Source organism: Camelina sativa, chromosome 5, assembly GCF_030686135.1.
Source record: "Camelina sativa cultivar CO46 ecotype springtype chromosome 5, ASM3068613v1".
Taxonomy (NCBI): Eukaryota; Viridiplantae; Streptophyta; class Magnoliopsida; order Brassicales; family Brassicaceae; genus Camelina; species Camelina sativa.
In genome coordinates, this window is record NC_141884.1 from 39,496,478 (window position 1) to 39,524,192 (window position 27,715).

A 27,715-nucleotide genomic window follows, 5' to 3' on the forward strand; every position below is an offset into this window, starting at 1 on the left:
TGTCAGTTTAATTTATGTATATTATGTACTTAGGAATTTCAAAATTGGTCAAGTCTCATGGATTATCACAACTTTACTCAACTCCTAGACCCTAATATGTTAAGGAAATTTATTCTAATGACTTCATGAACTAAATGAATTAGTGGGTGAAATGGTTTAATGAATCAAAGTTATGTTAAAATGAGTAATGGTTTAACCATTTGATCCATCTAATGCTTACAACGGTCAAAATTACTAAAACCTCTCAAAATTACCGAAACCACTAAACCGGTGAAATGTGTAAACCGGTCAAAATTTCTCCAAAATAATAGCTTCATCGTTTTCTTTATTCTAGTAAAATCAAATTTGATTCAGAAGCGTTTGGGTAAAAATCAAAGACTTTCCAATCCTCCAGCTTAAGGTCGCTTCAACCCATGTTATAATTGAGCTTCTTTCTTCTTAATCCGTCTCAGATTCGCTTCTTCTTCAACCCATGTTATAATTGGCCCTTAAGCTTTTCATGTTCGTATTTTGCTGGGTTTAAGTTGATTTTATCTGGGTTTTGTTTTAAGTATCTGGGTTATACAATCACGGTTGATTTTGATGGTTTTAAGTTGTATTTGTTCATTGGTTCGATGGCTTTTTGTTGTTTTCTTATTTTATGGTTTGTCGTGTATCAATTCTTTTTGTTTGATTTGGTTTATGGAGGTGGAAGCGTTGGTCTAGTGGGTTTTGTTTAGAAAATTGGGTTTTTGTTTGTTCATAGTTCTGGTTATACAATCATCTCTTGCTGCATTTGTATGATACATAGGAGATCACTATTTCCACCATTTCTAGAGCTTTTGTGTGGGATCCTTCGTTTAAAAGCAAAACAGAGGAGGCAGGGAGAGAGAAACATATGGATAGACTCTGAAGAATTTACAAACAGGTTTCAGATTTTCCATTTTACCATTGTCTTTATCGATTGCTCTAGCTATGGCTACTCTATGCTTTTTGCCCATCTTATAATTGAACTCCTCTTTCACCAACCATTGTATCATAGACCTCAGTCGCTCGTCTTTGTTCTGAACTGTTCCGGTGCTGTGTTGGTTCCTGTTAGAGACTGTCTTCAGAACCTCTTCACGGGAAGATGAGGTGATTGCGTCGCTGAAGCTTTTTCTCCGAGAAAGGATCAGTTTTGGCGACTTGGGACGCGTCAGAGGTTGCTAGAAAGAAACATAACATAAGTTATACTTTGTCACAAGAACAACAATGCTTGAGACTCTGAAGAAAGAGAGAGATTTATTATGTAGTTCGAAACATACCTTCTTGAGCTCAGGTTTTGCAGGAGGCGCTTCGTAGTAGAAGTTGGGGACGGGTTTAGCCTTGAACTTTAGATTCTTTCTAAGTTGTTTTAGTGCCGCTTCTTGTTCTTCCTGCAAACCATTAAAATCAATGAAGCTGCATCTATTCAAAAACTGTAGCTTCATCTGCCAGGAATGTGTACGTTACCTTTTGCCTTTGTATGTAGCTTCAAAAACTGTAGCTTCATCAACTCTAAAATAAACAATTCTAAATACTCTATGCTTTATCAATGTATATTTAACTTAAATCTTTCTGTCTAATCTGAAACCATGGACTTAGGAATTAGGGCTAGACAATCTGTTTATTAGGTTCGATTATTCCAGTTTAAGTTACCTATTGTAGGCCACAATAAAGCCATGAGCGTAAGATAGGTCAGCTGCAAATACGATTTGATTTCAGTAGCATCTCCTCCTTTACCATAAGTAATGTTTGATCTGATCGTTTCATTGAACAAAACAGATTCTCAACTCACCAATCCGCTTTATTTTCTAAACCATATCACTTGAAATGTCTTGATCTCAACTCCATCAAAAGTGATCTGACCATAAACAAGCTCGTAAAACCTCTGCAACAACATAACTAAAAACACCACATATAAGAGAATAAGAGAATTTAGAATAAGAGAACCAAAAACAAAATAACCTCTGCAACCTCTGAAACAGAGAACCAAAAAAAAAAAGAGAATTTAGAATTTAATTGAACCGAACTGAGCTGGATTTATTAGAATTTATTTGACAATCGGTTTCAGTTCTTCAAAATAAAACCTTTCCAACACCACAAATAGATAGGTAAAGTGATAATATCCACATCTAATTTCAAAATCAGATCAACGAATTAAGAACAATCAGACTGATCAATCAAAGTCGAACTGAATCCGGAAAGAAAGATTTGAAGATTCACTTACCCAGAATTGGAGAGGAGAAATATACATTGAAGCATCTCTTCCTACGATGCACAAATCTGAGATTGCTTCGTGAAAAGTAGAAATCTAATTAGAAAGAAGAAGAAGAAATCAAGCATCGAAGAAGAGAATAAATCAGCTGACATGTTCTGGTAGATCGAAGAAAAATAAAAGACCACGTCGAAGAAGAGAAAACAAAAAGCAACGACGGAGAAGAAGAAGTGAAGAACTCGAAGAATAGAAAAAACTCACACGTTCACTTCTATTTTCATTAGTACATGTATGACTAAATTTAGATGAGCTGTATTAATTAAAATGTTTCTATTGGTTACTTGTTTTTACTGATGTGTCAATACCAGGTTCAATACAGGATCTGATGTGTCAAGTAAGGAAAGCAACACATTGTGTTTTTATTGTATTGATATGCTCTGTATATATCGAAATTAAACCACCACATAGGTGTATCTTAAGTAAGTTAGACTTGAGTTCTTCTATAATTATACAAGTTGTGTAGAGTATGTTATACACCGAATCAGTCTGATGATAATCAAAAGTAATGACAGATTTATTCTTAAGAGATGAAACGAAACTGTTTTTGTGTGATTTTACAGAATATGACTTTTCACACGTTCTATTTTCGAATGTTCAATGCTGACAATGTTTACATCGGTTTGATTATGATACAAGCATTTAAACCAAAATAACCGAGTTGAATATTGAAAATTGAAGTGTCATGACTCATGAACTCTGTTTCGGATTAGAAAACTCAGTTACAGTAAGAAAAACTTCAACATATTATATTCAAGAATTGCTTCAGAGAAACAAAAGACTGTTTGACAACATGGATCGATCTTGAGATTTGGTTACATATATGAATACCAATCAAAAGATCATCTCTAGAGCAAGAAAAAAAAAGATTGGTTTACATCTCTATCAAGAAACCAAAAGAAACACACTCAGAAGAGATAGACCAAGTCATCATCATCTAGCATGAATAAAACTGAAAACGAACACACTAAAAGAAGAGAGATATAGACGAAGTCATCATCAACTACGTTGCATGAATAAACCTGAAAACGCACACACTAAAAGAAGTCACCAGATACATCGATCAAGAACTTTGTGATATCGATCACCTCTCATTCGAAAGCCCATTGGTTCTCCCTGCGAATCGTAGCTTCTTCCTCATCTGTTAAATCTTTCTCGATGTCGAGCTGTGCGCGAAGCTCTTCTGGAGTCTTGCCTGCTGAGAGCAAATCGGCGACAGTTTGACACGTGAGATCAATAAGGCTTTGGATCTCGAGATAATGCGCAGCTATCATCACATCAAAGAGGATAGAATCTTCAGTCTTCTTCACGAACTCATCGTCCCAGTTCTTGAGATCTTCTTTGCTCTCTTCTAGTACGGTCGAAGAATCAGAAACGACGACGTGTTTGTGCTTCTCGCAGTACTCGATCACTATCTTCAGGATCTTGCTTGTGACGTTCTCAAGCGGGACTGTGGTCTTGACGCAATCGTCTTCAACCATTCTCTTTAGCGTCTGCGATTGGGTTGCGACATCTTCGTCGATCGTAAACAAAACACCATCGGAGCTCTTCAACTCGATCATCTTCTTCGACATGGTTACGGGAAAGAGATGGTTTCTTTCTCTGGTAGCAGTATCAGATGATGAGAGAAGAAACAAGAATTGAGAGAGCAGTTGAAGAGAAATGAGAATGTAACTAACTTCTGAAGCTATGCGCGTCCTCTGTATTTATAAGCCCTCTCATCGTCAGAGTCGGTGCATGGGATCAACATGAGTTTCACAAAAAAAGGTGCTCAACCGGGTTTATTTTACAATTGGCCCATTTTCTTAATCGGGTCTATTTTAAACTTGATCAGAATGGATTTTAAAATGTCAAAGAGGGGGAAAAAAAATGGAAGTTGGAGTGCTTTGGGGTTTGCCATCAATATAAGCTACATACAAATTACAATCAATCTTGTAAAGATGATTAGATTAATAATATACACTCGTTTGTAGATTTTACAACAATACATCTTCGGTTTAGAAGATTCTTCTTCTTCAATGTATAGAAGGATTTTTTACTAGCTTGTTCCATATGCAAGTAGTTCCCACCTGAACGGCTGAAAGACATAGAGCACTTCCGGGCAACTCTTGAACAAAAGAGCAACACAAACGCAAACTGCTGCTATCGCTACCATCGAAAGCATTGCTGGCCTGTAAGCAACAGAACTGTGTTGTCTTGCGACAAACACACGTTTGTGATCACAGAGCTTACACTGGTTGATCTTCAAGCTTGATGAATCCTTTAGACTCCTCTTTTCTTGTTTGTGGTCAATGTTGAAAGACTCTGGAATGTTGACCACAACGTGTTCTTCGGCGGTTGGTTTCCGGTTGAGTTTCCGTTGCAAATATAGGAGAAGTGACCTCGTAAACGTGCGTAGTCTTCTGGTGTGAATCCTGTATTGTCCCGGGAAGTCTTCCACGCTTGAATACCAATCTGAACCAAAAATAAAAGAAAGAAGAACTTTTTTTATCAGACAAAAACAGAATTTGAGTGTAGTTCAAATTTTACCATTCCGGGATCGTCAGTAAGAGCGTCCAACACATCTTCTGATCCGTCTTTACCAGCTGCAATGTGAAGCGGTGTTAAACCGGCTGGACCAGCTGCATCAGGTCTAAACAAACCGGATAATGTCAGGTTCGTCTTCTTTGGAATGAATCTAAGAAGCATCTCAACCATGAGTTTTGAATTTTTCCTCACGGCTCTGTGAAGAAGACACAGTTCTGACAATGCAGCATCAGGGGATAGATCAACCGTTCCTTCTTCAAAGAGTATATTCAATAGCTTTTTGATCACAGCACACCATTCCCGATCCATCGAGAACTCGATTAGAAACTTAAACCGTATTAAAGGGAATAGATGATCTGATTCTGCAAGTCTTGAATTGACTTCACTTTTGTGAAGAAGCCAACCAATCTCGTGGATGAAATACATTGCTTGCATTGCAGAATCAGTTCCGGTGAACTCTAATGTGCTTTCGAGTCTTCGGATTTCAGAACAAACATCTTCGTCCTCAGATACTATGAAAGGGAAGAAACTACTGCTTAGCCCGTCTTGGTCTTCAATCTAGATTATTGCCAAGCAAAATGCCGCCTTTATATCTCAATGCAACAAAGAGTAAAAGCAGAGCACAAAAATTGAAAGTACACTCACTTCCATGAAACCTCGACCACTTGCAATAGGAATCTCACAAGAAAATTTGACAGAATCAGTCTTATTTTGCTCCTTAAGATCATCACTCTCTTCCATCACTCCTCGTGTTTCTTCTTGAACCAAGTATGTTCCTTCTACAGCACAAAGTAACCTGTAAAAAATGGCGATTAACATCAGAAGAAAAGATAAGAGAGGGGTCAAGCTTTGAAGAGTGTTAATATATATATACCTTGTGCCAGGTCGATGGAGATTGATGCCTTTTACTGTAAATTGAGCTTTCCTTGTTACAGCAAGTGGTCTAACAGTAATGATTTGGCTATTATCATGGCTTCTTAGAGGTAACGATGTGTCAAGAACAACCTGACCTGTATAACGAAATAAGAAGAATATTTCAGATCTCAAGAAAAAATATGATCACTATAACATAGATCCAAAGATTCTCAAAAACTAACCATCAAACGCAAATGCAAATTGGTTTTGCACCCTAAGATAAATCCACCCATCAGTCCATAGAGGGTCATGTGAAAGATCTAGAAGCCTCCTCAAGCTGAAACTCAGATCACAACAAAGCTGCAAGAAAAAAAAGAAAAAAGAAACATGAAGTGATTCTATGATGATAATTTGGAAAGAATAGAGAAAGAGTTGTGAAAATTATTCTTACTTCTTCCCAAGAAGCTTCATCTTGACGAAGATAAACTGTCAAAACGATACAACCAGGTCTAATGTAGCTCTCCATGTCAGTTGGAGTATGAGCTAACCAGTCAAGGATCTGAAAATTTGAATATTAGAACACAACAGTGTACAGTGTCACTTTCAAAATCACAACAAACTGCAGAAATTATAATTACCTGTCCTCGTAAGGCAACTGGAAAATCATTCGGCACTTTCCCAAATAGTTTGAACACAATCCTATCGGTGCGGCTCTGAACATGAAACCAAAACAAAAAAAGAAATGTTACAGTGAATTATAAGCAACCAAAGATGAATGGATGAAAGGTGAGATTTGTACCTGAGCATCTCTACCGGAACTTGAAGGTGATTGGTTAGAAGCTGAATCTGAGTTCCTACTAGTCTGAGGTGGACTAGACTGACGCGAGTCTTGGTGATAATCAAGAGGACTGGTTGCTGGATTTGTGGGAGGAGGTGATGATCTCTCTATATCTGTAGTACCATCCGAGTCTATGTATACATCATTCAAATCAAAAGCATTCATTTTGACTTGTTTTTGGGACCTATCCAAGACAGCTCTTTCTTCAGAACAATTGGGATACACTTCTTGCCAAGGCGTTTCAAGCACATTTACTGAATGATGCTTTATATCTTCTCGATGAGCTTGCTCGAGTGAAAGCAAAGCTTGAGAAGCCTCAAGTCCTCCTCCACCCTGCATAAGCCCAACTAAATTCTTCCCAACATGTTCACCAGCTTGGCTTACAAGGCTCTTTAGAAGATGAGACAGTAGATCCTGATCACCCGTTTGGTCCGATTGATTCACTGCAAACCGAACACAGAACTAAATAAAGCGCTTTAATTAGGACTAAAAAATTGGATGTCCAAATGAAACTTTCATGAACAACTTACAATGCATATTGGAGAGTATCTTCAAGAGAGTAATCAGCAAATAGTTGCTAGTTTGACCATCACTCATAGGAGTCCCATCGCCTAAAGTATCAGGATTTGCTTTCCTCCTACGCTTATTATGCCCAGCCAAACGTCTACGACAACTTCTCTTTCCTTCATCAAACTCCTCAAGCACATGAAACCTAAGAAGACCCAATAATACTAAAGTTATCAACCAAATTTGACTACTGACACTGAAACATAAGAAACCCCAAAAATACTAAAGTTGAATCCTTTATCTAAACCCATACCTGCTACATTGCTGACAAAACCGCTGCATAATACCTCGAACAAGTGCACTAGTAGCTTTAGAATGCATCTGACAAACCTTATGACGTCTATGGTAATCCTTAACCTTGGTTAAATCAGCTCCACAATTATCTACCTGACAAGAGGTAGCTCGAGTCTGTAATCCTCCTCCAAGTTTAGTCTTTTTGGCAATATTACCACTACCACAACTACCACCAAGATTCAAAGTAAGCTTAGGAGCATCATCATCATCATCATCATCCATTGGCATCACAGTAACAGCTCTTCTTTTATTCATATTGTCCATGATATCAACAACAGTTGCTTCATCAGAGCAAGCAGAAGAGGTGTTGGATGAGCAGTGATTCAACTGTCTGGCTACGAAGAGATGACCATCCCATTTCCAATCATTCAAATCCCACTCTGCAACACTCGTTTTACCACTAAACCCAAATAAACTGTGACCTTCTTCTTCTTCTCCACCTTGAGTTCTTCTAGCTTCCATCACAAAACCCCAAATTGAGAAAAAAATTGGAGAAATCAAAAACAAAAAACCCAATTCATATGATTCGGAGCTTGAATAAAAGGAGACGTGGCTTTGTCCCCCAAAAAAAAAAGCAAGTCCCTTTCTCCATCGGAAGAAACCTAATTCCTTTTCAATCAGACAAAAACTGACATATAACTAACTCAACAAAAGGAAACTTGATTTTAAAAGAAAAAAGATAAAAAAAAACAGCTGGCAACACCTGGAACGGTCACCGGACCGGAGAGACTTGAGCCGGTAACGGTAAAGGAAGATGAAAGTGATGGAGAGGAGAAGAAGAAGAAGCGTTTTTTCTTGTAGCGTGGGAAGGATATGGTTTTACTTCTATGGACTTATATGGTGCCGGTGGTATTGAATATGGGTACTAGTTTAAAGAAGCATCTTCGTTACAACAGAGAAAGAGAGAGAGAGAGAGAGAGGCTGAGACGAAGAAGAAACATTTTTATTTTTATTTGATTAGAGTGTTTTAATTAATTAATAAGAAGAAATCCAAACTAATAAGATACAAATTCTTTTATGTGATAGGCACCGCGAATCATTTTTAAAATATAAATATAGATATTTTTCTCTTTTTGATAGATTACATGCCCTAATCCTATTAAATATTGAGAATACAAACGAAATCTATAACTTTTTTTAGTTGTAAATCGTTACAAATTTTAATTCCTTTGAATCCTATTAAATAATTGGGAAGCGAATGGAGAAACAAAATGTTGAGATATCAACGTATGAAAAAATTATTGCAATAAGTATCATTTAAATATGAATAATAAAGAGGGGGTTACAATTTCATAAAATCTAAAAGCGAATAAATAATTCTTAAAATAGCTAAATAACTATATTGATATGCTGTTAATCTAGGCTTCGTACATGATAAAAGTTACGCATTCATGGTGGGTTCAACCCGTGTTTGGTTGATGATAAGAAACTTACTCATTAGAACAATCACACGATGAGTATGATAGCGCAAACTCCTATAAAAACTAAGCTGACAACTCCGAACGTACTAAGAGTGAAAGTTTGGTCTCCCACATTTAATAATAATATTTTGATAATTTTTTATTTTTAATATAAGCATTGGTGTCTATTTGTATTTGGTCCTCCGAATAAAATAATAATATTTTGAAAGTTTAAAGATTAATTATTTAAAGTTGAAAAAACAAAAACATACAATTTAGAAATTAATAACATAAAAAATATAACATAAAAACATCAAAACAAAAACAAACATTTTATTCAACTCATAGAAATTTTAAAATCAATCTCACCAATTACTAAAAGCATGTCATTGCATCTCATTGATGCCAGATTAGCCAAAGGTGCGAATATTTCCAGCGACTCTTTAGCAAACCTCTGCTGCTTCACTGGGGACAAAGCGTAAAGCATCTTCATGTTGTGTAATCGATCAGCCAGTTTTATAAGAACAGCTCTTGCATCTGCCATTGCAAGAAACATTGTGTGCAATCGATCTGCTTCAACGGTTTTACACGCTGTATTGTTCTCTCTAGCGAGTTTGCTCAATTGACTAAGCTTTGAAACCTATACAAAACACACACATTGAACTCAATTAGCTAACACACACGGATTTAAAAACCAAGAATCTGAATCACTAAATGTCCATGTTCCTTACCCCTTCAACCAAATCAGCAACTCCTGCTCCAAAGTTTCTAAGAATATAATCATAGCTCATGAACGAATCGTCCATGGTATCACGAAGTAGACCAGCAACAACAACAGTTGAGTTAGCTCCGATATTAGCCAACAACATAGCAGTCTCAACGCAATGTTGAAGGTAAGGATCACCACTAGCTCTCATCTGATTACACGCACATCAAACAAAAAAGTTTCAGTCACCTAAAATCATACAAAAATTGAAACTTTCATAAAATAAAATTGTGTTTTTCTTTCTACCTGTCCTCTATGACCTTTCTCTGCTTCATAAAAAGCTTTGATCACATATTCATCTTTGAAGATCTCGTGTCTTAATTGAGCACGTCTTAGCAAATCCCTAGCATATGGCTTTCTCTTGTCAACACCAAAACCATCCTCCATAGGAAACGTAAGCTCATCATCGAGAACAGAATCCGATCACGAGACGTTCTCATCAGAGGGCTACAACTACACGAAACAGGACCATGAAAAACAGAGATAGGGCTCTGGTGGTGATCTCGTCTAAATTTCGCAGGGGAGGAATAACAAAAGGAGCTGCTCAAGCTCAGATATTTCAAATCATCACGTAGTGAAGAGAACTCGTCGACTCCGGTTGAGTAAGAGCAAGAGGAAGCCGAAGATTTGATAGATGCGCCGGAGAAAAGAGAAGAGAGACCTCCGACGACGATTGGCTTCTGCGATTCATCAATTCAATTGGTTTTATCAGCACAATTAACCCAAAAACACACAAAGCTATACAAAGAACTTATAAACTTCGCCGGAACGAAACACGACATATAAATCCGAATCATAAAAAACCCTCCGCTTTGGAGAATTTATAAGAATCCGAAAATCAAATTCGACTAAATTGGTCGGTTTCATAGTTGGTTTCTTTTTAGGAGCAGAGTAATAACACATATCTTGGAAGTTAATCGAAGGATACCTGTTGAAGCTTATCGGCTGAGCTTGATGATTCGGTAGCTTCGATGGTGGGACGAGAGTCGATTCCGACATCGGCTCTGATTTTGAAGAGTGGTCTTGTTGGATTTAGGGATTTGGGAGATGGGAATTTGAAAGATTCGGGTTTTGGGTGGAACCCTTTTGGTGATTTTGAGGAATCTGAAGTGGGTTGTGGTGAGAAGCCGGAGACACCGTTTGCGAGAAGAGACGCCATCGCCTTTGTTGTCTCCGTCGAGAGAAAAGAAGGAAGTCGAAGAAATTTTGTCTAGAGAAATTATTTTCGACAACCAATCAAACAACACCACGTGGCGAAGAAGACGGATGAAAAACGTCCCCAAATAAGAACCGTTTTTTCGTTATTGGGCTTTTAAGAATTAATTTTTTTTTTTTTTTAAATCGGGGACGGCCCGAATCAACGCCGTTGCCCATGGTCTAACAACCATATTGTTTCGTTCTTCAACACACCTAAAAACTTGTTCTCTCTATCTTTCATAGAGATAATTTATAGAGCTTTTACACTAAATCATTGATAGATTATTATTAATCAATCAAGCAATCATAAACCCTAAATTATTGTGATTGTCAGAATACAAATGAAATTTAATTTTATGTTAAATAAATATGTAAATCGTTACAAAATTGAATGCCCGCAGTGCCATTATTACGTACGTACCAAAATTATTTGATCAGCAAAATGCCACAACAAATTAAAGATTTCAAATTGGGGCTCTCGTATTATATATGACGATACATTGTGCTTATATATGATTTCTTTGTTTTTTTTTCACAGAAATTATAAACCCATTCTAAGGGGGGTGTATTCAACTTGATATTTTAAGTGATTTGTGTAAAAGTTACAAATCCTATGTTATTCAATCATGGATTTTAAAAACTCTCCTGAAATCCACTGTTATTGAACTAATGATTTAAAAATCTACTTTAAAATCCACTGTTATTCAAAACAGTTTGTGGATTTGGATTTTAATAAGTTTTAGGGATTCTGGAGGATTTGAGAGGATTTGTTTAGTTAAAAATACAGAAATCCAAGTCTCATGGTTTTAGGTGTGATTTGAAAGAATTTTCCTATAAATCATATCAACTTCCCTAAAATCTACAGAAATTCCAAATTTACTAAATCCCATCAAATCCTCCAAAATCATTGTTTCAATACACCTCCCTAAGTTTTTTTTGTGTGTATATATATTAGAATTCATAACACACCGCACACATAATTGATCTCACATCATTGAAGTCATGATAACATGCATGCTAACATAATTGATCTCACATCACATCATTGTACTGCAACGTAATAACATACTAGGAGATACCCCGTGCTTTAAGCACGGGTCAACATTTTTTAAAAAATTTCTAATATAATAATAAAATTTATTGTTACATATTTTTTAAAATTTTTTTTTTGAGATAATATTTATTTTTAATTGTTCTGTAAATCAATTAGTCTATTTTTTTATTAACTTATATTGCAGTTTTATATTGTTTGTTTCTTGTATTTGATTCATTATTTTGTGAAATATAAAGTAGTAATTTTAATATTATAATTGTGAGCAAATAAAAATTATTAATATCATCTATATAAATTTAGTTTTACCATCCCGCCAATGTAGAAAACAAAACATACATTTTTCATAGATTAATTAATATATTTTCGTTTTTTAAAAATTCAAATCACAACAAATGCAGAAAAAATTATGTACTTTATTAATCATAAATATTATATAAAAATTTCAAACAATTTGTAAATAAAATAAAATAAAGATGATAGGAGAATCATATTTTGAAATTTTAACAAAATTTTCGAAATTTAGTTATTAAAAACAAATTATATTGTATATTTGGATATAAAATCTAGTTTTTAAAATTCTGATTGGTTTATTTATTTTTTAAAAAAAATATTTAGTAATTTTGTCCATAATTTATTGGAGAGAGAAAATATATTTTTCTAGATTTTTTTATATTTTATCTGTGATTGTTTTTAAAAAAAAATTTAATTATATTTATTTAATTAATTAGTTAAGCTTAATTAAAATTTTCTAATGGCAATTGAATGTAATTTTTTACCCATTTTAAGGTTAGTTTTATATTTGTATTTCCCAATTAATATAGTAGGATGACAATTTTACGGAAACTTAAGGTTGGAAATTAACAAAATGATTGAAACATTATTTTAAATATATAGAGTTACAATGACATTACGCATTAGAAGTGGGTGCGACGGGTGTTCGGTCGGCGGTACAAACATTCCACACATAAAGTAAAACAAAGACGACCGCGGCAACACCGAATACTCCAGAGATATAGATTACACGCAGAAAACTCGAATGATCCATATTGTTTCTCCAGTACCCTCACCAAAACTTGTTCTTTTTGTTAAACAAAAAAGTTCCTAGTCGACAAAAAGTTAGTTTATATATTAATCTCATAAGAGGAATATATATCTCCTAATTGCCTTATATCTACAACTTGGGGAATCAAAGTTAAGATATAATATAGTAAAAAATAAAATACTGAAATACCAAAAGAGAAAAGTTTACATAACATAATAAGATGCAAATTTAATGTGCTAGCTATACACCGCCTATCAATATTTGAATGGCGTATGTATATATATTAAATATTAATACTTCCGTATATAATCCAAAATAAGGTTTTTACTGTCTACTTTCCTAATTCAAACGCCAAAAAGAAATGGTAGTCTCCCATTATAATCATACCAAAATTTAATGCCACTGACCCATTATAACGTACATGCCAAAATTATTTGATTACCACTACAAAGAAATTTGTTTTTTTTTTCCTTCTTGGTATTTGTTTCTGGAAGTGCTGCTTGTGGTGTTACTTGTTTATTTCGTTCAAATGGTGGCAATGCAGCTCAGAGTCTGAAGACGCAGCTGCAAGAGTTCATTCCGGATCAACAGGTCTATCTTTGCTAGATTAACCACAATATACACCAACACAAAAAAAGAGTGAAAACTTCTATAACATAGTGGGAGACTCAAATTTGGCTGAGTGTTAACAAAGACCATATAGAAGACCCGTATTGCACAATAAGAGAAGAACATAGACCCTGATTGGTAGAAGACTTTTAAGACTAAAAAAAATTAAAGCCTTAACAGCCATTTATTTGCCAATCATACTTTTTAATTTTTATTTTTTTAAAAGCTTTGTAAGTCATTTATATTTTTTCCTTCTTTATTTTCTCAGATTTTTTAAAGCGTCAAAACCAGACTTTAAAAATAAATAAATATAGAACTTTATTTTTTTCTCTTTCCATTATACTTTAAAGCTCTCCAAAAGTTTATATATAAATTTTACATAAATTATTTTTACACATTAATTATTCTTATTTTTCTCATTTTTTAAGATTCATTTCAATAATAATTATTTTTAGTTTCATTATCATCATTAATATCATCATTTTAATATATTTTAATAATAAAAGTAATAGTCTCAGTTTTAAAGTGTTTGTTACCAATCAAATTTTAACGGTTAAAGTTTTTACAGTCAAAGCATCTACAACCAAATTCTCTACAGCTAAAATTTTAAAATTAAAGTCTTTACAGCCACAAGTAACAGCCGTTACGTTACCAATCGGGGCCATAGATTAGAGAAGAGCAACTTTGCAAAATTACAAGTAACGATGATGATGTGTCAAATTTGTATATTGTGGTTTTCATTCTCAAGTGATTCAAATGCTAGATTGACCACAATATACACAGTACACACCAACACAAAAAAAAAGTGAAAACTTCTATATAACGTAGTGGAGACTCAAATTTTCCTGAGTGTTAACAAAGTCCATTGAAGATCCATATTGCACAATTGCAAGGACTTGAGCAAACAACTACACTCTGAAGCAGAATTTTTGATGCATACTAAAGGTTCAAAGACAGAATAGCAACTAAAGGTTCAAACTTTTCTGTTATTGGGATTGAATTGATTTAAAAGTTCAAGCTCGATTGATTCAAAAGTGCTTAATTAACCGAAACGAACAATCTATATTAACATTTTTGAAGTATATTTTGGTTTATGCTCTTTAAGTTTTACTTATTTAATTTTTTTTGCAACATTAACCCCTAAAACAATTTCATAAATAACATTGCAGAGAAACTCAAATACTAAACTTTCTTAAATTGACCAACATTTGTTACATTTATTGTCATAAAATCTTAACAACATCTATACATTCCGATTTTTCCAAAAACAACTCTACTTATTAAAGTTTTAACCCATTAAATCTCCAAAACTATTTTTATAGATGCTAGAATCTCTCAAATTTAAATGATATACAACTGATTTTCTGTAACAAAAGTTTACAATCTCCATAATTATATTAACATTAATAAATTTTCTAAACCAAAAATCCAATGTTGAAAACTCCCATATAATTTGGTTTATTTTTTATTTTTTTGAGAAAGTACCAAAAAATTAAAATTCTATTAATTATCATAAACTATATATATTGACATGAAAAAATTATAAACGATAAAAATATGCTAATTTGGTAAAACAATTAACATAATTAAACTTGGTAAAAAAACTTATTTTGATTTTGGTGAGACAGGTTGGCATTAATCCCATATAGGGAGTTAAGTGGAATTGTTTTTTTTAAAATACTTTTAGATGTGTACGAAGAGATAAATGTATTACTAGACTATATATATACCACACGGGTTAAAACCTTGAAAACACTACAAAAATCCTATACTTTGAATATTTATATCAAATACCTGTAAAATTTTATATTTTTAAAATTAATAAAACAATAATAAAATAACAAATAAATACAATATAAATTTTCAATTTTTTAAATTAAAAATATTGTCCCGCGATGTATCGCGGGCGCGGATTAAATACTAGTATTACATTACTGGTTAAGTACAACAGTTTCACGAAACTCACTTGCTTGCAGTTTAAGCACTTGTTGGAAACAGATTAGAACAGATATCAGAAAAGAGCAACTTTCCTAAATTACAAGTAACGATGATGTGTCAATGATTAGGTATAGAAACTAAACTTAGTAGAAGAAGCTAAAAAAAAAAAGTTACCTGAATGTGGTGAAAGAACGTGAGCACTTGCAAGGGAGAAGGTCGTCGATCATTCATTTAATCCCAGGTATTATGAGTTTAGGGGTTAAGAAATTAAATTCCACTCTACTTACTTATCCGTGATGAAACGACAGAGTTTGTAGTTTTCGTATTTCCTGGTATTATTAAACCAATCGGTTGATTAAAGGTTGATATTTAAGTTAAACCGAACCAAACAAACATAAACCAAAATCAAACCCAACGGAAATAACACACATAGTAAACGGAAATAACCCAACGGAAACATCGAATTGATATGTCCACATCAGTCACTTTCCCTCTCCGTCTTCAGTCGCTAGTAAACGAAGGTCGGTGATTCCTTCCTAGATTGTTGATTGTTGATTGTTACCTTCTGATTGTTGATTACCATCAAGGTTCTGGTTGTTGATTGTTACCGATTCTGTTCTAGATTAGGTACCTAATCGCGATTACTTCACAAAAACATTTGGAAGAGTTAATTTCATAATTATAAAAATATTTACTGTCATTTAGTCCTTTAAAAATATATTAACATGATTTCTTTTATTGTTAACAAATATATATATATATATATATAAGGCCATATTTTACAAAATATGCTTTAGGCCATATTCAACCTAGGACCGACCATGGTTCCAAACTTTGACAAAAAAAAAGGCTTTCAACATGAGTGGAACACATAAATAAAGAAATGAACATTCATTGCACGGAGTCACTTAATCAGTTGTAATTTAGAAGGACATGCTACATAAAAGGTTTAAAGGTTCAACATGGTTTTGGTAAATATAGTCTTGATTGTAAAGACCAGAAATGAAAAAGAGGTTAAAGGTATGAACAAGATTATGAGATCTTAGGCTTATCTATAAATTAATAATTATTACTTTATAGCGTAAATTAATAATTATGAATTTATAAATATATTTTTAATTGTGTAATTTAAAAAAAATTATGAATTGAGATAATTTTAGTAAAATAAGATTAGATTTTTGGATGTTGTAAATTTTATAGTTTTGGTATTGAATTTGTAATATTTAAAAAACATTATTGACCATAAATTACAAATACTATAGACAAATTCACTTATACATATGACATACATAGATTCAAATTTATGAATAATAATATCAATTATTTTATTCTAATAGTCTATCAAATTATCAAAATGTAAATGATGCATATCTAGAAATTATATAGCTATTTTTATGTTATTTTATAGAGTATATTATATTATTATACTTTAAAAATACAACATAACAATTGTTTTATATATGTGAGCTTTAGGAGAAACATACATTATATTTATATCCACATCTATATTTACATGATTTTTAATTTATGATATCATTGTGATTATATTTTACATGGAGATTTCAAAAAATTATTATTTTATAATCTTATTAAATTTTATAAAGAACTAGCAAAATTTATTAATTTGTAAAGTATTAATTTATAAAAGTTTGACTGGGTAGCATTTGTTATCATATCAAATTTTGTTGACCAGCCAATATCAAATTTTGTTTCATTGTATCACTGTTCCCGTGGGTTAAATGATTTTACTCTTGTTTTTTTTCTTCCTTTTTCTTTTGTTTAAAATGTGTAGTTGGGATCTACACGTTCTAATAACTAAACAACATGTGGAATAATGTCGTGTAAATAGCACAAATAAAAGAATTATCACTATAACAGTAATTTATTTTCCAAAAAAAAATAACATTCTTAGGTACATATGTCAAGTACAGAGCTTCTTTTAGAAGACAGAAAAACATAAAAAAGAGTTTCATGGTACACAGCATAATAGTAGTAAACTTTGATTTGTACGAGTTTCATGCCTTATGTATTCGAGGCAAACTTTGATGGAAGTGGGAACCTCCAAGAAGCATGCATCATTACATCCTTTAGAGTTGCAATATTCTGCCATCATCCTCTTCCACTTTAACCTGTTCAAGGCGTTCAAATTCTCCTAGAACACTATGAGCTTTAGACTGCGACTTTATAGAAGATACATTTGGTGTATTTCACTTTGGTAAATTAGTTAATACTTACACAAGTCAATGCTTTAGGATGCATACAATAAAATTGGAAGTATATTATTGATGTTTGAAATGTTGACTAGCTCATTTACATCAGCTTATTTACTCTGATACATAAAGCAAACGCACAGTTTTGAAAACAGAGGAACAGAAGACCAGAGAAAGCTCTTTTTGTTAATCAGAATCCACTTCGTTTAGTTCAATCTCTAATTTTTTTTTCTCTTTTTTTGTGCTACACTTGATTTCATTCATTCATTCACGCACACTTGAAATATGCTACTTTAATCTGGCACTTACTGAAACTGAAACTCCAAGATCCTATTGGTTTGCAATCTTATGCCTTCATCCACAACTTCTGCATTACATTTTCCCCCAAGAAAATTCTTCAACCGCTTCAACTCTTCATCAGTTCCTCCATAATTCAGAACACGCAGCACCTTCACTTGGTTCAGAGGCAAGGAGACATCGCGTGTGTAGCCAGTCAGATCCTGAAGAAGCATCGACCAATATATGATGTATGTAAATGATCAACTAGTAAGTATGTGTATATGTATTTGCTCAAAGGGGTTTTGCTTATTGAAGATACCTGGATGATTAGAGTTTCAAGCTTTGGAGATTGCTCAAGCAGATCTGCCAGCAGGTTCCAACCTCGCTGATTCTTACACCCAAAAGATAAATTAACCAGATTGTTGAACACCGGAAGACCATCTCTACAGTAAGAATAAATCACCTGAAACATACAAAACACACTTCAATAATATCCCAAGGTCTTTTCAAAACGAAAACGAAAACGAAAGAAAGAAACTGGCCAACTCACATCAACCGAAGCGGGAGACAGATGAAGGATCTCAACATTTCTTATCCCTGTAACAAGATTCGTCACATCCCGCCTCTTGACATTACCTGCCTCATAAAGATCCAGCTTAGCTTCGACTAGGGAGTCCAAATTAACTTGCATATACTCAGCCAAGGCACAATCTGAGTACTCAAGGTAGACAAGATTCGGTAGGTCAAATGACATAGAGGTATCATCATAAACATCAATTGGAGAATCGTAGTAAACTGATAGTCGCTTGACGGTTGGACTCGAGATGGTCTCAGGCATTCCTGTAAAGTCCTTGTGATGGACTAATAGCTCCTCGAGCACCGGGCAGCCAGCAAGAAACACACAACACAGATCTTCATATTCAAAGAAAACCGAATCGATGAAGAGAACCTTAAGAGATGGAAGAGAGACATATGAAGGAAGCTTTCCAAGGTAGAGCTGTGTCCCTATTGTAAGCTTAACCAGTGTTTTGCTTGCGAAGAGCAGAGGAGGCAGGAAGTGTTCAGTCCCATCTTTTATCCTTAAGTCCAGTTCTGAAACACCGCGTCCTACAACATTAGATATCCAGCGGCCCACACAAGCCTTTCGGGAGTCATCATCATCCTTGCCAACATGACATTTTATGGAGAATTTCTTGATCGGATAATCACATTGCAAAGCTAATGTTCGATCAACCATATTCTTGAATCCCTCCGTGAACACATAACTAGTTTGTTCATCAACCCCTTGGGCGCGCAGAAATTTCTCGAAGGCCTCCCGATTCGCATTCCTTGGTTGTTGAGCCTCTTGGGCTAGCAGGGAGAAAGAATCATCAAACTCGAGATTATCCACCAGTCGAAAGATATACCTCCACCTTGTTGAAAGAAGAGATGTTGAAACGGCCTGTTTTGTCGGAAGAAATGACAAGATCTTGCCCAGAACCTCGTCAGGGAGCCAGCTGATTGCATCTCTCCGGAAGGGATTGTCAAAGCTTTTGGCATCCATAGAGAGAGAGATAGCCTGAAAAAAAAAAATGATTCAAACAATGTACCCACCAAAAAAGGATAAGATCAATTCTATAACCTAGCAGAATCTGATATTTGTGGGGATGAAGGTCACAAGTAGATGAACAGTATAATATACCACACCAGAAAGCGATAAGTAGTAGACTCAAATGAACTCACCTGCTTGAGCACTTAATAAGAACCAAAGGGAGCTTAAATCCAAAACAAGAACGAACCAGAGAGAACAAAGGTCACTTTTCACAATTAGAGATCACCTGAGAGGTCAAATGATGCACGGAATTAGACGATGGTTGACATTGGCATTGGTTTGAAAAGAACTAAAGATCAAACACAAACACAAATCTAGCTTGATATATCCATTGGCATTGCATCAAATTGCACAAAACAGTATTGATTCCAAAAACTCAAATTAAGATCAAAGATACAAGAACAAAAGAAATCTAGAACCAACCACAAAATTGAATGGATGCTATAGAAGCAGAGAGATCTATAGATCTGAGCAAGCATACCACATGAACATATATGATTACAGAAACTCTTACGAATTCAATTCCTGGAACTTACAACAACGATTACAGAAACTCTATAGATCTGAGCAAGCATACCACATGAACATATATGATAACACAACAACGATTACAGAAACTCTTACGAATTCAATTCGTGGAACTTATAGAAACAAACCCTAAATATTTCCGGCTCCGACTGGAAACAAAATCCCTAAGAAAAGTCGAAGAGAGAAACTTACAGCTTCGATGGAGCAATGAATGGAAAAGATACAGTAGAACCGGCGAGAAGACGGAGAGAAATCAAAAAGTAGAACCGGCGAGTAGACGGAGAGAAAAAAGAAAAAAGAAAAAAAAATCAAAAGTTATAAAGGGTATGATTGAGAATCGAACCCGAAACCTGCGTATAAGCTGCTAAACGTGTTACACCACAACACTACATTAGTACATTAACAACTTCCTACCCAAAAAAAGAAAAAACTACATTAACAAGTTTCTCTAAACAAATTGTATATATCATTTAGGGATATTTGCCATTTCTGCTATATTTTCCTAAATTCTTTCCAAATCTACCATATTTAAACACTTGTGGTTAAAATTTATCAGCCTTATTAGTTATACACGACTGTTAATTTGTAGGTTGGTATTCATTAACGATTATATAAACTAAAATTCTTTATGACAAATTTAAATAAACGAAATATTTTTGTTCAAAAAAAAAAAAGGATATTAAACGGAGTATCCTAATAATAATAATAATCTAAAAACACCCTAAATTTTTTAAAAAATTAAAGAATTGGCATACTCTGAAAGCTTAATTTTTTTTGTATGATAGGTTGGTTTAACTTATACCACAAGTAACTTAGCTATTTCACTATTGTCTTTTTTTTTTTTTTCTAAATTACAATGAATATACTATCTCGCAACTACATTTTTCGATTTGGACGATGGCATTCGATTGCATTATTCATCCACAAATGCATAGTGATAATCTTTAAATTAAGACTTCAAACACAATAACATAAATTCATATATATTATGTATTTGAATTTCTAATATATTATGTATTTGAATTTCTAATGACATGCAGAGTTACGACCAGGACCACCATAGTAAAAGAAAACTCCCCATGACTTACTATAACCAGTCTTGAGATTGTAACAAGTAGGTCGACTCACTATTGTTTGAACTTTGACCGGGTCTCTTATACCATTAGACATATCAATTATCTTGACGGCCTTAAAATGACTTGACTTTCCAAAACCTTCACTTGGAAAGTGTCCACTTCCCATTTGGGTGGCAGTGTGTTGTCCATTTTTCTTCTTGTTCACTACTTCACCTCCCCACTCTATGATGTTGGCCGAGTCTGCTAGCTTTGGGAATAGTTCCTTTGGCCAATATCCTATCAATTCTTTCTCGTTCAATTGCAACCACCAATTTCCTGTTTTTGGATCCTAAAAAAAAAGCAAAATTCTGATTTATTTTGGAGATTTTACCAAATGATTCATAATTAACAAATAAAAAAAATGATTACTAAATGAAATAGTGGTTCAATATAATGCAATATAAAAATGGACATGATGCGGAACTAATGCACTTGTGAAAGAATTTTATGTAAAAAGTAAGAATTGTGATCATAACTCGTAAGTATTTGTTGAATATATTTAAAAAGACATAAAAATGTGTAGATATAATAGTTCATTCTTGTTAATGAACTAAACCAACCTTCCATATTTGTACGGTCAGTATATATTGAGGGCCATTATAGGTGGAGATGGGTTTTACCAAAGCACCAAGGGAGATTATTTTGTTGATTTGAACAAAGCCTGAGCAGAGGAGATTGTAGCACCCCTTTTTTTGGTAGCCATCGTTCTGTTTATTTTTTCATTTAATAAAAATCAGGTAGCCATTTTTCTTATAAAAGCCTAAAATTAGTTGATATAAAACTTTGAACAGTATAATATAAATGAAGAAGCAAATATAAATATTAGTTAGGTCGTGGAAACCTTACTGTCCAGTAAGTAAAAATTCGGGGATTGGCATCACCATATAGAACCGGATGGACCTGTGAGGTGAACATTATATTATTGGAAACTGAAATCAAATAGGAAAAGATAGTAACTAAATTATATTACATGCGAACCAGCTTCTAGAGTATTCAAACCAGGACCAAATTTGCCTCCTAAGACCCATATTTGTGATATACTGACTTCTTCTACATTTTCGATATACGGTTTCCATACGTTTATTTGTGCTTTAGCTCCGCGAATTGCACCATTTTTAACATATGTGATCGCATACTACCAGAATAAAACACACATATATATATATAGTTCGTTAACATTAAAATTTTTTTATGTGGCAAAATATATGTGGATGATCTGGGTGTGCATATATACCTCATGGTCGTTATCATCTTTGATAGCAGTTGGGTGATCATATAATCGATGACGCTGAGAGATGTTCGAGCAACAATCTTTTTTTCCGTAAGTTTGAATGTAATCTACTCTTAAAAGATCTTCTTTTGTTATTCTTTTGATGGGAATAGTGTTTTCCGGACAATCTCCAGCCAAGTGCCAAGGCTGAGCTATATCTTCGGGCTGTTCTTCATGGTTGTTTGGTGTTGATGCATCATCATCTTCAGTGAAAACCTCGTGTGGATAGGAACTAGGTTTCATCTATATACAATATTTTTACCATAATTATAAATGTTAGCAGTTATAGTAAGCCATGTAGCGTTACTTAGGAGAACGACTGACAACTTGACAAGGAACTTTTTCAATTATAGAACCTGAATCGTATGGTTTTTGAGAATTGGATGATCAAAAGCTGGTTGCTTTGTGATAGATATGCAATCTATTATTTCTCCACTTGAACTCTGACAAATACAAATAATTTTGCAAGAAAAATATAAAGATGGTTATAGGTAAGTAGTTATTATTAAAACGCATGTGACATGTTAATATTTGTCTTTCTTTATACCTCGATGGATTTAAGAGCCTGCTTATTGAGTTGCTTAAGCCTGAGTTCAATCTCTTGCTTTCGTTGGCCTGAATGGTTTAGGTTTTCAGCAATTGGTTCCACTACATGTGTTACCATCACCATCAACACAATCAGAAGAGATTTGACCAACCATTTATTCCCTAAGGAACAGACTATCATAACTAAATTAGAGAAAATATATATTTTTGGTCAAATAGTTTACAGAAAAATAGGACTTTTTAAAGAAGATATATAGTGGTGCTTAGGCTCGTTTTATTGAAGATACATTTGGTGTATTTTACTTTGGTAATTTTTAGTTAATACTTACACAAGTCAATGCTTTTAGGATGCATAAAATAAAATTGGAAGTATATTATTGATGTTTGAAATGTTGACTAGCTCATTTACACCAGCTTATTTACTCTAAATACATAAATCAAAACGCACCGCTTTGAAAACAGAGGAACACAAGACCAGAGAAAGCTCTTTTTGTTAATTCATCTATTAGAATCCACTTCTTTTAGTTCAATCTCTAATTTTTTTTTCTTATTTTTTTTGTGCAACACGATTTCATATTCATTCATTCACGCATACTTGAAATATGCTACTTTAATTTGGCACTTGATGAAACTAAAATTCCAAGATCCTATTGGTTTGCAATCTTATGCCTTTATCCACAACCTCTGCAGTACATTTTCCTCCAAGAAAACTCTTCAACCGCTTAAACTCTTCATCAGTTCCTCCATAATTCAAAATATGCAACACCTTCACTTGGTTCATATAAAAGGTGATCTTAAAATCCCTTCAAAACGAGCTTGTTCTTGTACTTTGTACTTTGTCAGTAGTTTTGTATTGACTGTTTAATATATCTTCTAGGTCTGCTTAAGGTTTAAGATCACCTTTAATTTGAATGTTTTTTTGCTGTGTGGTTGTTAGGCATCTTGGTTTTTTTGTGCATTACTTCTGCTTGTTATGGTTTACTTGTATTTAAGATAAGTAATATCTGAGTTCGTCGTCACTGGTTGCCTCAAGGATTGATCACAATTGGTAAGTCTTTATCGTAGTAGATATTTCAGGTTACTAGTTGGTTTGTTAATCCATTTTTATGTGTTACATATATTCCTAGTTTTTTCCTTTATCACATGATACAATGGATGAATCTGAACATAACATCAATTGGAAGCAGTGCCTTCAACAGTAAGGGAAAAAACAGAGCTTGGTTATCTCAATGTGTGGCTGTGACAAGCTCATGAATTTCCTCCGACGATGAAGAAACTGACACAATTTAACTAGTTTTTTTTTTTATATAATACTAATCAAAAAAATGTGGACATTGTTTTTTTTTTTTTTCAGAATGACCAACGAAATAGGTCAGCGAACTAGCCAAGGATGTAATATTCTGAATAAACTTCACACAGCAAGTTCGTTCTAATGTTTTGGAAACCTCGAACTGATTATAGATTCGTTTTCTGAATTCTGAGGCTTAAGTCACTCAAGCAAGCATTAAATACTTCAGTGTTACTGATACGAGAGGTGTTTTATCTCAACTGTTTGTTACATGTAACAATGTCAATATACTACTTTAATGATCTTAATTTTTTATTTTCTCAACTTATTAAAAAAAAAAAACCCCAGAAAAGTTTGAAACATAATTACGTGAACCATTCTTCATGGATCATCATAATTACGTGAACAAAAGAAGTGATTCAAAGTTTCTACCAGAAGGAAGAGATGTGTTGCGATTGACAACTGGATGCTAAAAACTAGGCTTCTTCACCAACGGCTATTTTAAGTATTTCTTAGTGTGTTTATTTTAATTAATAATGTATTAACGGTTGTCTTGTCTTGTATTTCTTACTGGTTACGTGAACTATTCTTCCAGGATCATCATAATTACGTGAGAAAATGTATACAACCATTGGGTTACCCGTTGGTAAATATACAACTTGTATATTTATTTCTGGTGGAACAAAAGAAGTGATTCAAAGTTTCTACGAGAAGGAAGAGATGTGTTGCGATTGACAACTGGATGACATCAACGGCTATATTAATTATTTCTTAGTGTATTTATTTTAATTAATAATAATGTATTAACGGTTGTCTTGTATTTCAACTATTAATTTCGAAGAAAAAGCGCTCGACGGAAAACCCTAGTGCTCTCAACTCAGCCGCCGGAGGAAAATTTGCAGATCTGGGGCTGGAATGCGGTGGCTTCCTTAGCACCGGTTCTAGCCTCCCCCTTCTTTGTTTAGATTTCGTCCTTGTTCTCTTTTTTCTAGTTTGTTTTGGTGTTGTTTGGAGGCTCTTCTTGTCGAATCGGATCGGATTTTGGAAGTGTCGGAGGTCGTCATAGCCTTTCTCTTTCGCCGGTGACCGGTGTTTCTCTAAACCAGAGGTTTGCTTTATTCATCACTTCACCACCATCGTTGTTGTTTCTTGTTCGATTGCTCTAACTTCCTTTTTTATCTGGTGGTGTTTCAGGATATCCGGTTCTTGATGTGGGGGTTGGGGTTTTACAGCATCTTTTGGCCAAAGCGTGGGGATCACAGGTTATGCAACTTTTGCTTTTTAATGGTTGATACTTTGACGTTTGATTGTGCTTAATCCTGCTTATGCAACTGAATTCCATCTCTCTCTTTTTTTTTTTTCTTCTTGATGAATTCAGAAATGGTGCAACTGAGGACGGGAAGATGGTTGTTTCCATGGCGTATTTCTTTTTAACTACTCTCTTCTTATTTACTTATTTGACTGATTCTAGATGGTTTTTTTTTTTTTTATATAAAATTCCATGGGTTGATTGATGATTGTCTAACTAATTGCAGGGAAAGGAGTGTCACAAATATAGCTGCTAGCTAACCTAGCTCTACCAATCCATAAATGAGCAACCTCCAAGAAGAAGATGAACCCCTCCAGGTTTTGTTTCAATCATCCTTCACTATTGTTTAAAGGTCAACTCTACTCTTTTTAACCATTCTTATATGTTATTGCAGGATAAAGAGACGTGTTAGAACCAGTTGCTACAACACATGAAGCAACCAGTTCACTTGACTAGTGTAAGACGACTGCTTGCAGATCAAACTCAAAGGCCAAAGTTTGTTTTTTTCTGAGCCGAGCCAAGTGCAGAGCCGAGTTTTTCTTCAGTGTTTCCTTTTTCTACCCATGAGCTATTTAGCGTTTGTTGTTGGTTAGGTAATCTTGACTGAACTGTAGCTTATCATAGCTATTTTGCAGATTGTACTTGATGAGCTATCTAGTAGGATTGATGGGTGGAGGACTGGGTGAAATCCAAGGCTCTTGAGGACATGGAAGATAAACAACAGAAGGAGGCAAGTTGTTTGTTCTATTGACTGGTGGAAGACTGCTTGCAGATCAAACTCAAAGGCCAAGGTTTCCATTAACTGTCTCTTCATCTTTCTCTTGAATTAGCTTTTCGTTCTTTCTTTTGCTTATTATGATTCTTCTTGTTCTGTGATTTCAGGTTTTAAACAGCTGATTCAAAAGGAGTTAATGAGTATGAGGAATCAGAACTAGAAGGTTTGTTCATTTTTCATTCCGGGTCTTAATTAATCTTTCTCATTTTGAGTTAGCTTTTAGTTTGTTAGGATTCTCTTGGCGGTTCTGCTAACAGGTGAGTCTCCCAGTTGTTAGAAGGTTCGTTCAGTCTGTTAAGTGACCAAGCCGTTGGAGTGGGAGTCATTTGTGGAGTCAGAACAGATCAGCAGTTAATCCTTCCCTATATTTTTTCATTAGGATAATGATTTAAGTCGTCAAGTGAAGAGCCCAGATGTTTGTTCCGTTGACTGGAGGAGGCTGCTTGCTGAGCAAACTCGAAGGCCAAGGTTCGAATTTTTTTCTCTGTTTTATTTCTGCTCCAGAGCTCAAATTAGGATTCTCTTGTTTTAATCAAAGCTATAAGATTTGGTAATTGGCTCGGAAACATTATTCTTGACTAAAATGTAGCTTATGATGACTATGTTTCAGATTGTACATGCTGAGCTATTGAAATTGATGGATGGAGGAGAAGAAACAGCATGTATGCTTTTTCGAAATACAATGTCGATGCAGTTATCATGGATACTAAGATGAGCTTCTGTACTTTCTGCAGCTCTGGTGACAAAGCTAGATGGTGATTCAAGAGGTGGTCCTGCTTTGAGTCTCAAGGAGGTTTGTGTTATTCTTCTTTGATAAATTATTTCTGAGAAAAGTTACTTAGTTAATGTGTTAGACTATTTTTCGAATTGTACATTAAGTGTATAAATGGTGCAGGTTATTGCCAAACTGGAAGGGGTTGCTGTCATTCAGTACTATTGCAGGTAATTTTCGCTTTCGCGTGTAAAATTTGTATCTTTGTACTCTTGTCGTGTCAATTTTGTTGTTTCTGTTCTTAAGAAAGTTTATTTTGTCAATTACCAGGCGACAGTTGATGAGTCCCTCTATAATCTTGCTGGAGAGCTAGTATGTATTTGATGTTCTTGTTGTTTGTTTTAAACATGGAATTCAAAACGTGAATCCAGAGTAATGATGTTTGCTTTTCGGGTTTCTTATCTTTGGTTCCAGCAACAAGAAGTCATCACTCGACAAGAGGTGGAGACTGCAACATTGATTCTGGTTTTCTTATTTGATAGAGTCACACAATTGCCTTATTTGATTAACACGACTCTGATGCAGGTCCTCCTTCAAAGAGCAAAGTCCTCATGTTGCTTAATTCTGTAAAGAGCATACCTGAAAGGCATGCCAGTTACTTGATGTTTGGTGAAAAACTTGTCAAAGCTTGTTGCATTCATCAAAAGCACCCAGTTTGATATTGTGGTACGTAG

At 34.3% G+C, this 27,715-nt stretch overlaps 3 protein-coding genes, 1 long non-coding RNA gene and 3 pseudogenes across 34 annotated transcripts in view; 1 reads left to right on the plus strand and 6 right to left on the minus strand.

Moving 5' to 3' along the window:
• Positions 1-709: 709 nt before the first annotated feature.
• Positions 710-2,508, minus strand: LOC104731939 (protein WVD2-like 1). 4 transcript variants are annotated; one of them, XR_768210.3, is made up of 4 exons: positions 2,228-2,504; positions 1,471-1,902; positions 1,284-1,394; positions 867-1,184 (listed from the first exon to the last, which is right to left on the minus strand). It is a non-coding gene; the product is annotated as a protein WVD2-like 1 (long non-coding RNA). The 4 variants fall into 4 exon arrangements; XR_002038282.2 differs by having other exon boundaries at positions 1,657-1,902; positions 2,228-2,502; XR_002038280.2 differs by having other exon boundaries at positions 710-1,184; positions 1,284-1,902; positions 2,228-2,508.
• A 747-nt stretch (positions 2,509-3,255) lies between these two features.
• Positions 3,256-4,099, minus strand: LOC104788260 (SKP1-like protein 5 pseudogene; annotated as a pseudogene). Its single transcript, XR_015558017.1, has one exon. The product of XR_015558017.1 is annotated as an SKP1-like protein 5 pseudogene (transcript).
• Positions 4,100-4,204: 105 nt separating this feature from the next.
• Positions 4,205-7,983, minus strand: LOC104788261 (squamosa promoter-binding-like protein 12; annotated as a pseudogene). Its single transcript, XR_015558016.1, has 10 exons — positions 7,312-7,983; positions 7,022-7,203; positions 6,453-6,934; positions 6,292-6,366; positions 6,105-6,212; positions 5,896-6,013; positions 5,673-5,808; positions 5,444-5,594; positions 4,802-5,356; positions 4,205-4,726 (listed from the first exon to the last, which is right to left on the minus strand). The product of XR_015558016.1 is annotated as a squamosa promoter-binding-like protein 12 (transcript).
• A 990-nt stretch (positions 7,984-8,973) lies between these two features.
• LOC104788263 (putative GTP diphosphokinase RSH2, chloroplastic) lies at positions 8,974-10,745 on the minus strand (annotated as a pseudogene). Its single transcript, XR_015558018.1, has 4 exons — positions 10,447-10,745; positions 9,765-10,198; positions 9,484-9,669; positions 8,974-9,392 (listed from the first exon to the last, which is right to left on the minus strand). The product of XR_015558018.1 is annotated as a putative GTP diphosphokinase RSH2, chloroplastic (transcript).
• A 6,867-nt stretch (positions 10,746-17,612) lies between these two features.
• LOC104788264 (F-box/LRR-repeat protein At3g60040) lies at positions 17,613-20,382 on the minus strand. The gene is made up of 5 exons (XM_010513998.2): positions 20,159-20,382; positions 19,570-19,664; positions 18,398-19,405; positions 18,167-18,310; positions 17,613-18,068 (listed from the first exon to the last, which is right to left on the minus strand). The coding sequence occupies exons 3-5, from the start codon at positions 19,388-19,390 to the stop codon at positions 17,874-17,876; spliced, it is 1,332 nt and encodes a 443-aa protein (XP_010512300.2). The 5' UTR covers positions 19,391-19,405; positions 19,570-19,664; positions 20,159-20,382; the 3' UTR covers positions 17,613-17,873.
• Positions 20,383-20,915: 533 nt separating this feature from the next.
• Positions 20,916-23,135, minus strand: LOC109132954 (protein neprosin-like). Of its 3 annotated transcripts, none has more exons than XM_087452834.1 (7): positions 22,899-23,135; positions 22,708-22,794; positions 22,316-22,594; positions 22,052-22,216; positions 21,928-21,981; positions 21,642-21,788; positions 20,916-21,370 (listed from the first exon to the last, which is right to left on the minus strand). In XM_087452834.1, exons 1-7 carry the CDS (start codon positions 23,076-23,078, stop codon positions 20,993-20,995), a joined length of 1,290 nt encoding a protein of 429 aa, XP_087308960.1. In that variant the 5' UTR covers positions 23,079-23,135; the 3' UTR covers positions 20,916-20,992. The 3 variants fall into 3 exon arrangements, with proteins under 3 accessions (XP_087308960.1, XP_087308961.1, XP_087308962.1); XM_087452835.1 differs by having other exon boundaries at positions 22,160-22,216; positions 22,899-23,121; XM_087452836.1 differs by lacking the exon at positions 22,052-22,216 and having other exon boundaries at positions 22,899-23,108.
• A 1,756-nt stretch (positions 23,136-24,891) lies between these two features.
• The window catches only part of LOC104788265 (V-type proton ATPase catalytic subunit A-like), a 29,087-nt gene continuing 26,263 nt past the window's right edge, over positions 24,892-27,715 (plus strand). For 18 of the 23 annotated variants that reach the window (XM_087451452.1, XM_087451468.1, XM_087451466.1 and 15 more), the window contains exons 1-14: positions 24,892-25,293; positions 25,380-25,447; positions 25,564-25,605; positions 25,721-25,811; positions 25,889-25,951; positions 26,130-26,285; positions 26,377-26,432; positions 26,649-26,737; positions 26,880-26,931; positions 27,004-27,062; positions 27,165-27,211; positions 27,312-27,353; positions 27,456-27,482; positions 27,567-27,707. In XM_087451452.1, the coding sequence (XP_087307578.1) occupies positions 26,907-26,931; positions 27,004-27,062; positions 27,165-27,211; positions 27,312-27,353; positions 27,456-27,482; positions 27,567-27,603 (237 nt within the window). In that variant the 5' untranslated portion in view covers positions 24,892-25,293; positions 25,380-25,447; positions 25,564-25,605; ... (4 more) ...; positions 26,649-26,737; positions 26,880-26,906 and the 3' untranslated portion in view covers positions 27,604-27,707. Of the gene's footprint in view, positions 25,294-25,379; positions 25,448-25,563; positions 25,606-25,720; positions 25,812-25,888; positions 25,952-26,118; positions 26,286-26,376; positions 26,433-26,648; positions 26,738-26,879; positions 26,932-27,003; positions 27,063-27,164; positions 27,212-27,311; positions 27,354-27,455; positions 27,483-27,566; positions 27,708-27,715 lie in introns of all 23 variants that reach the window. The other 5 variants (XM_087451456.1, XM_087451474.1, XM_087451471.1 and 2 more) reach the window with 2 other exon arrangements.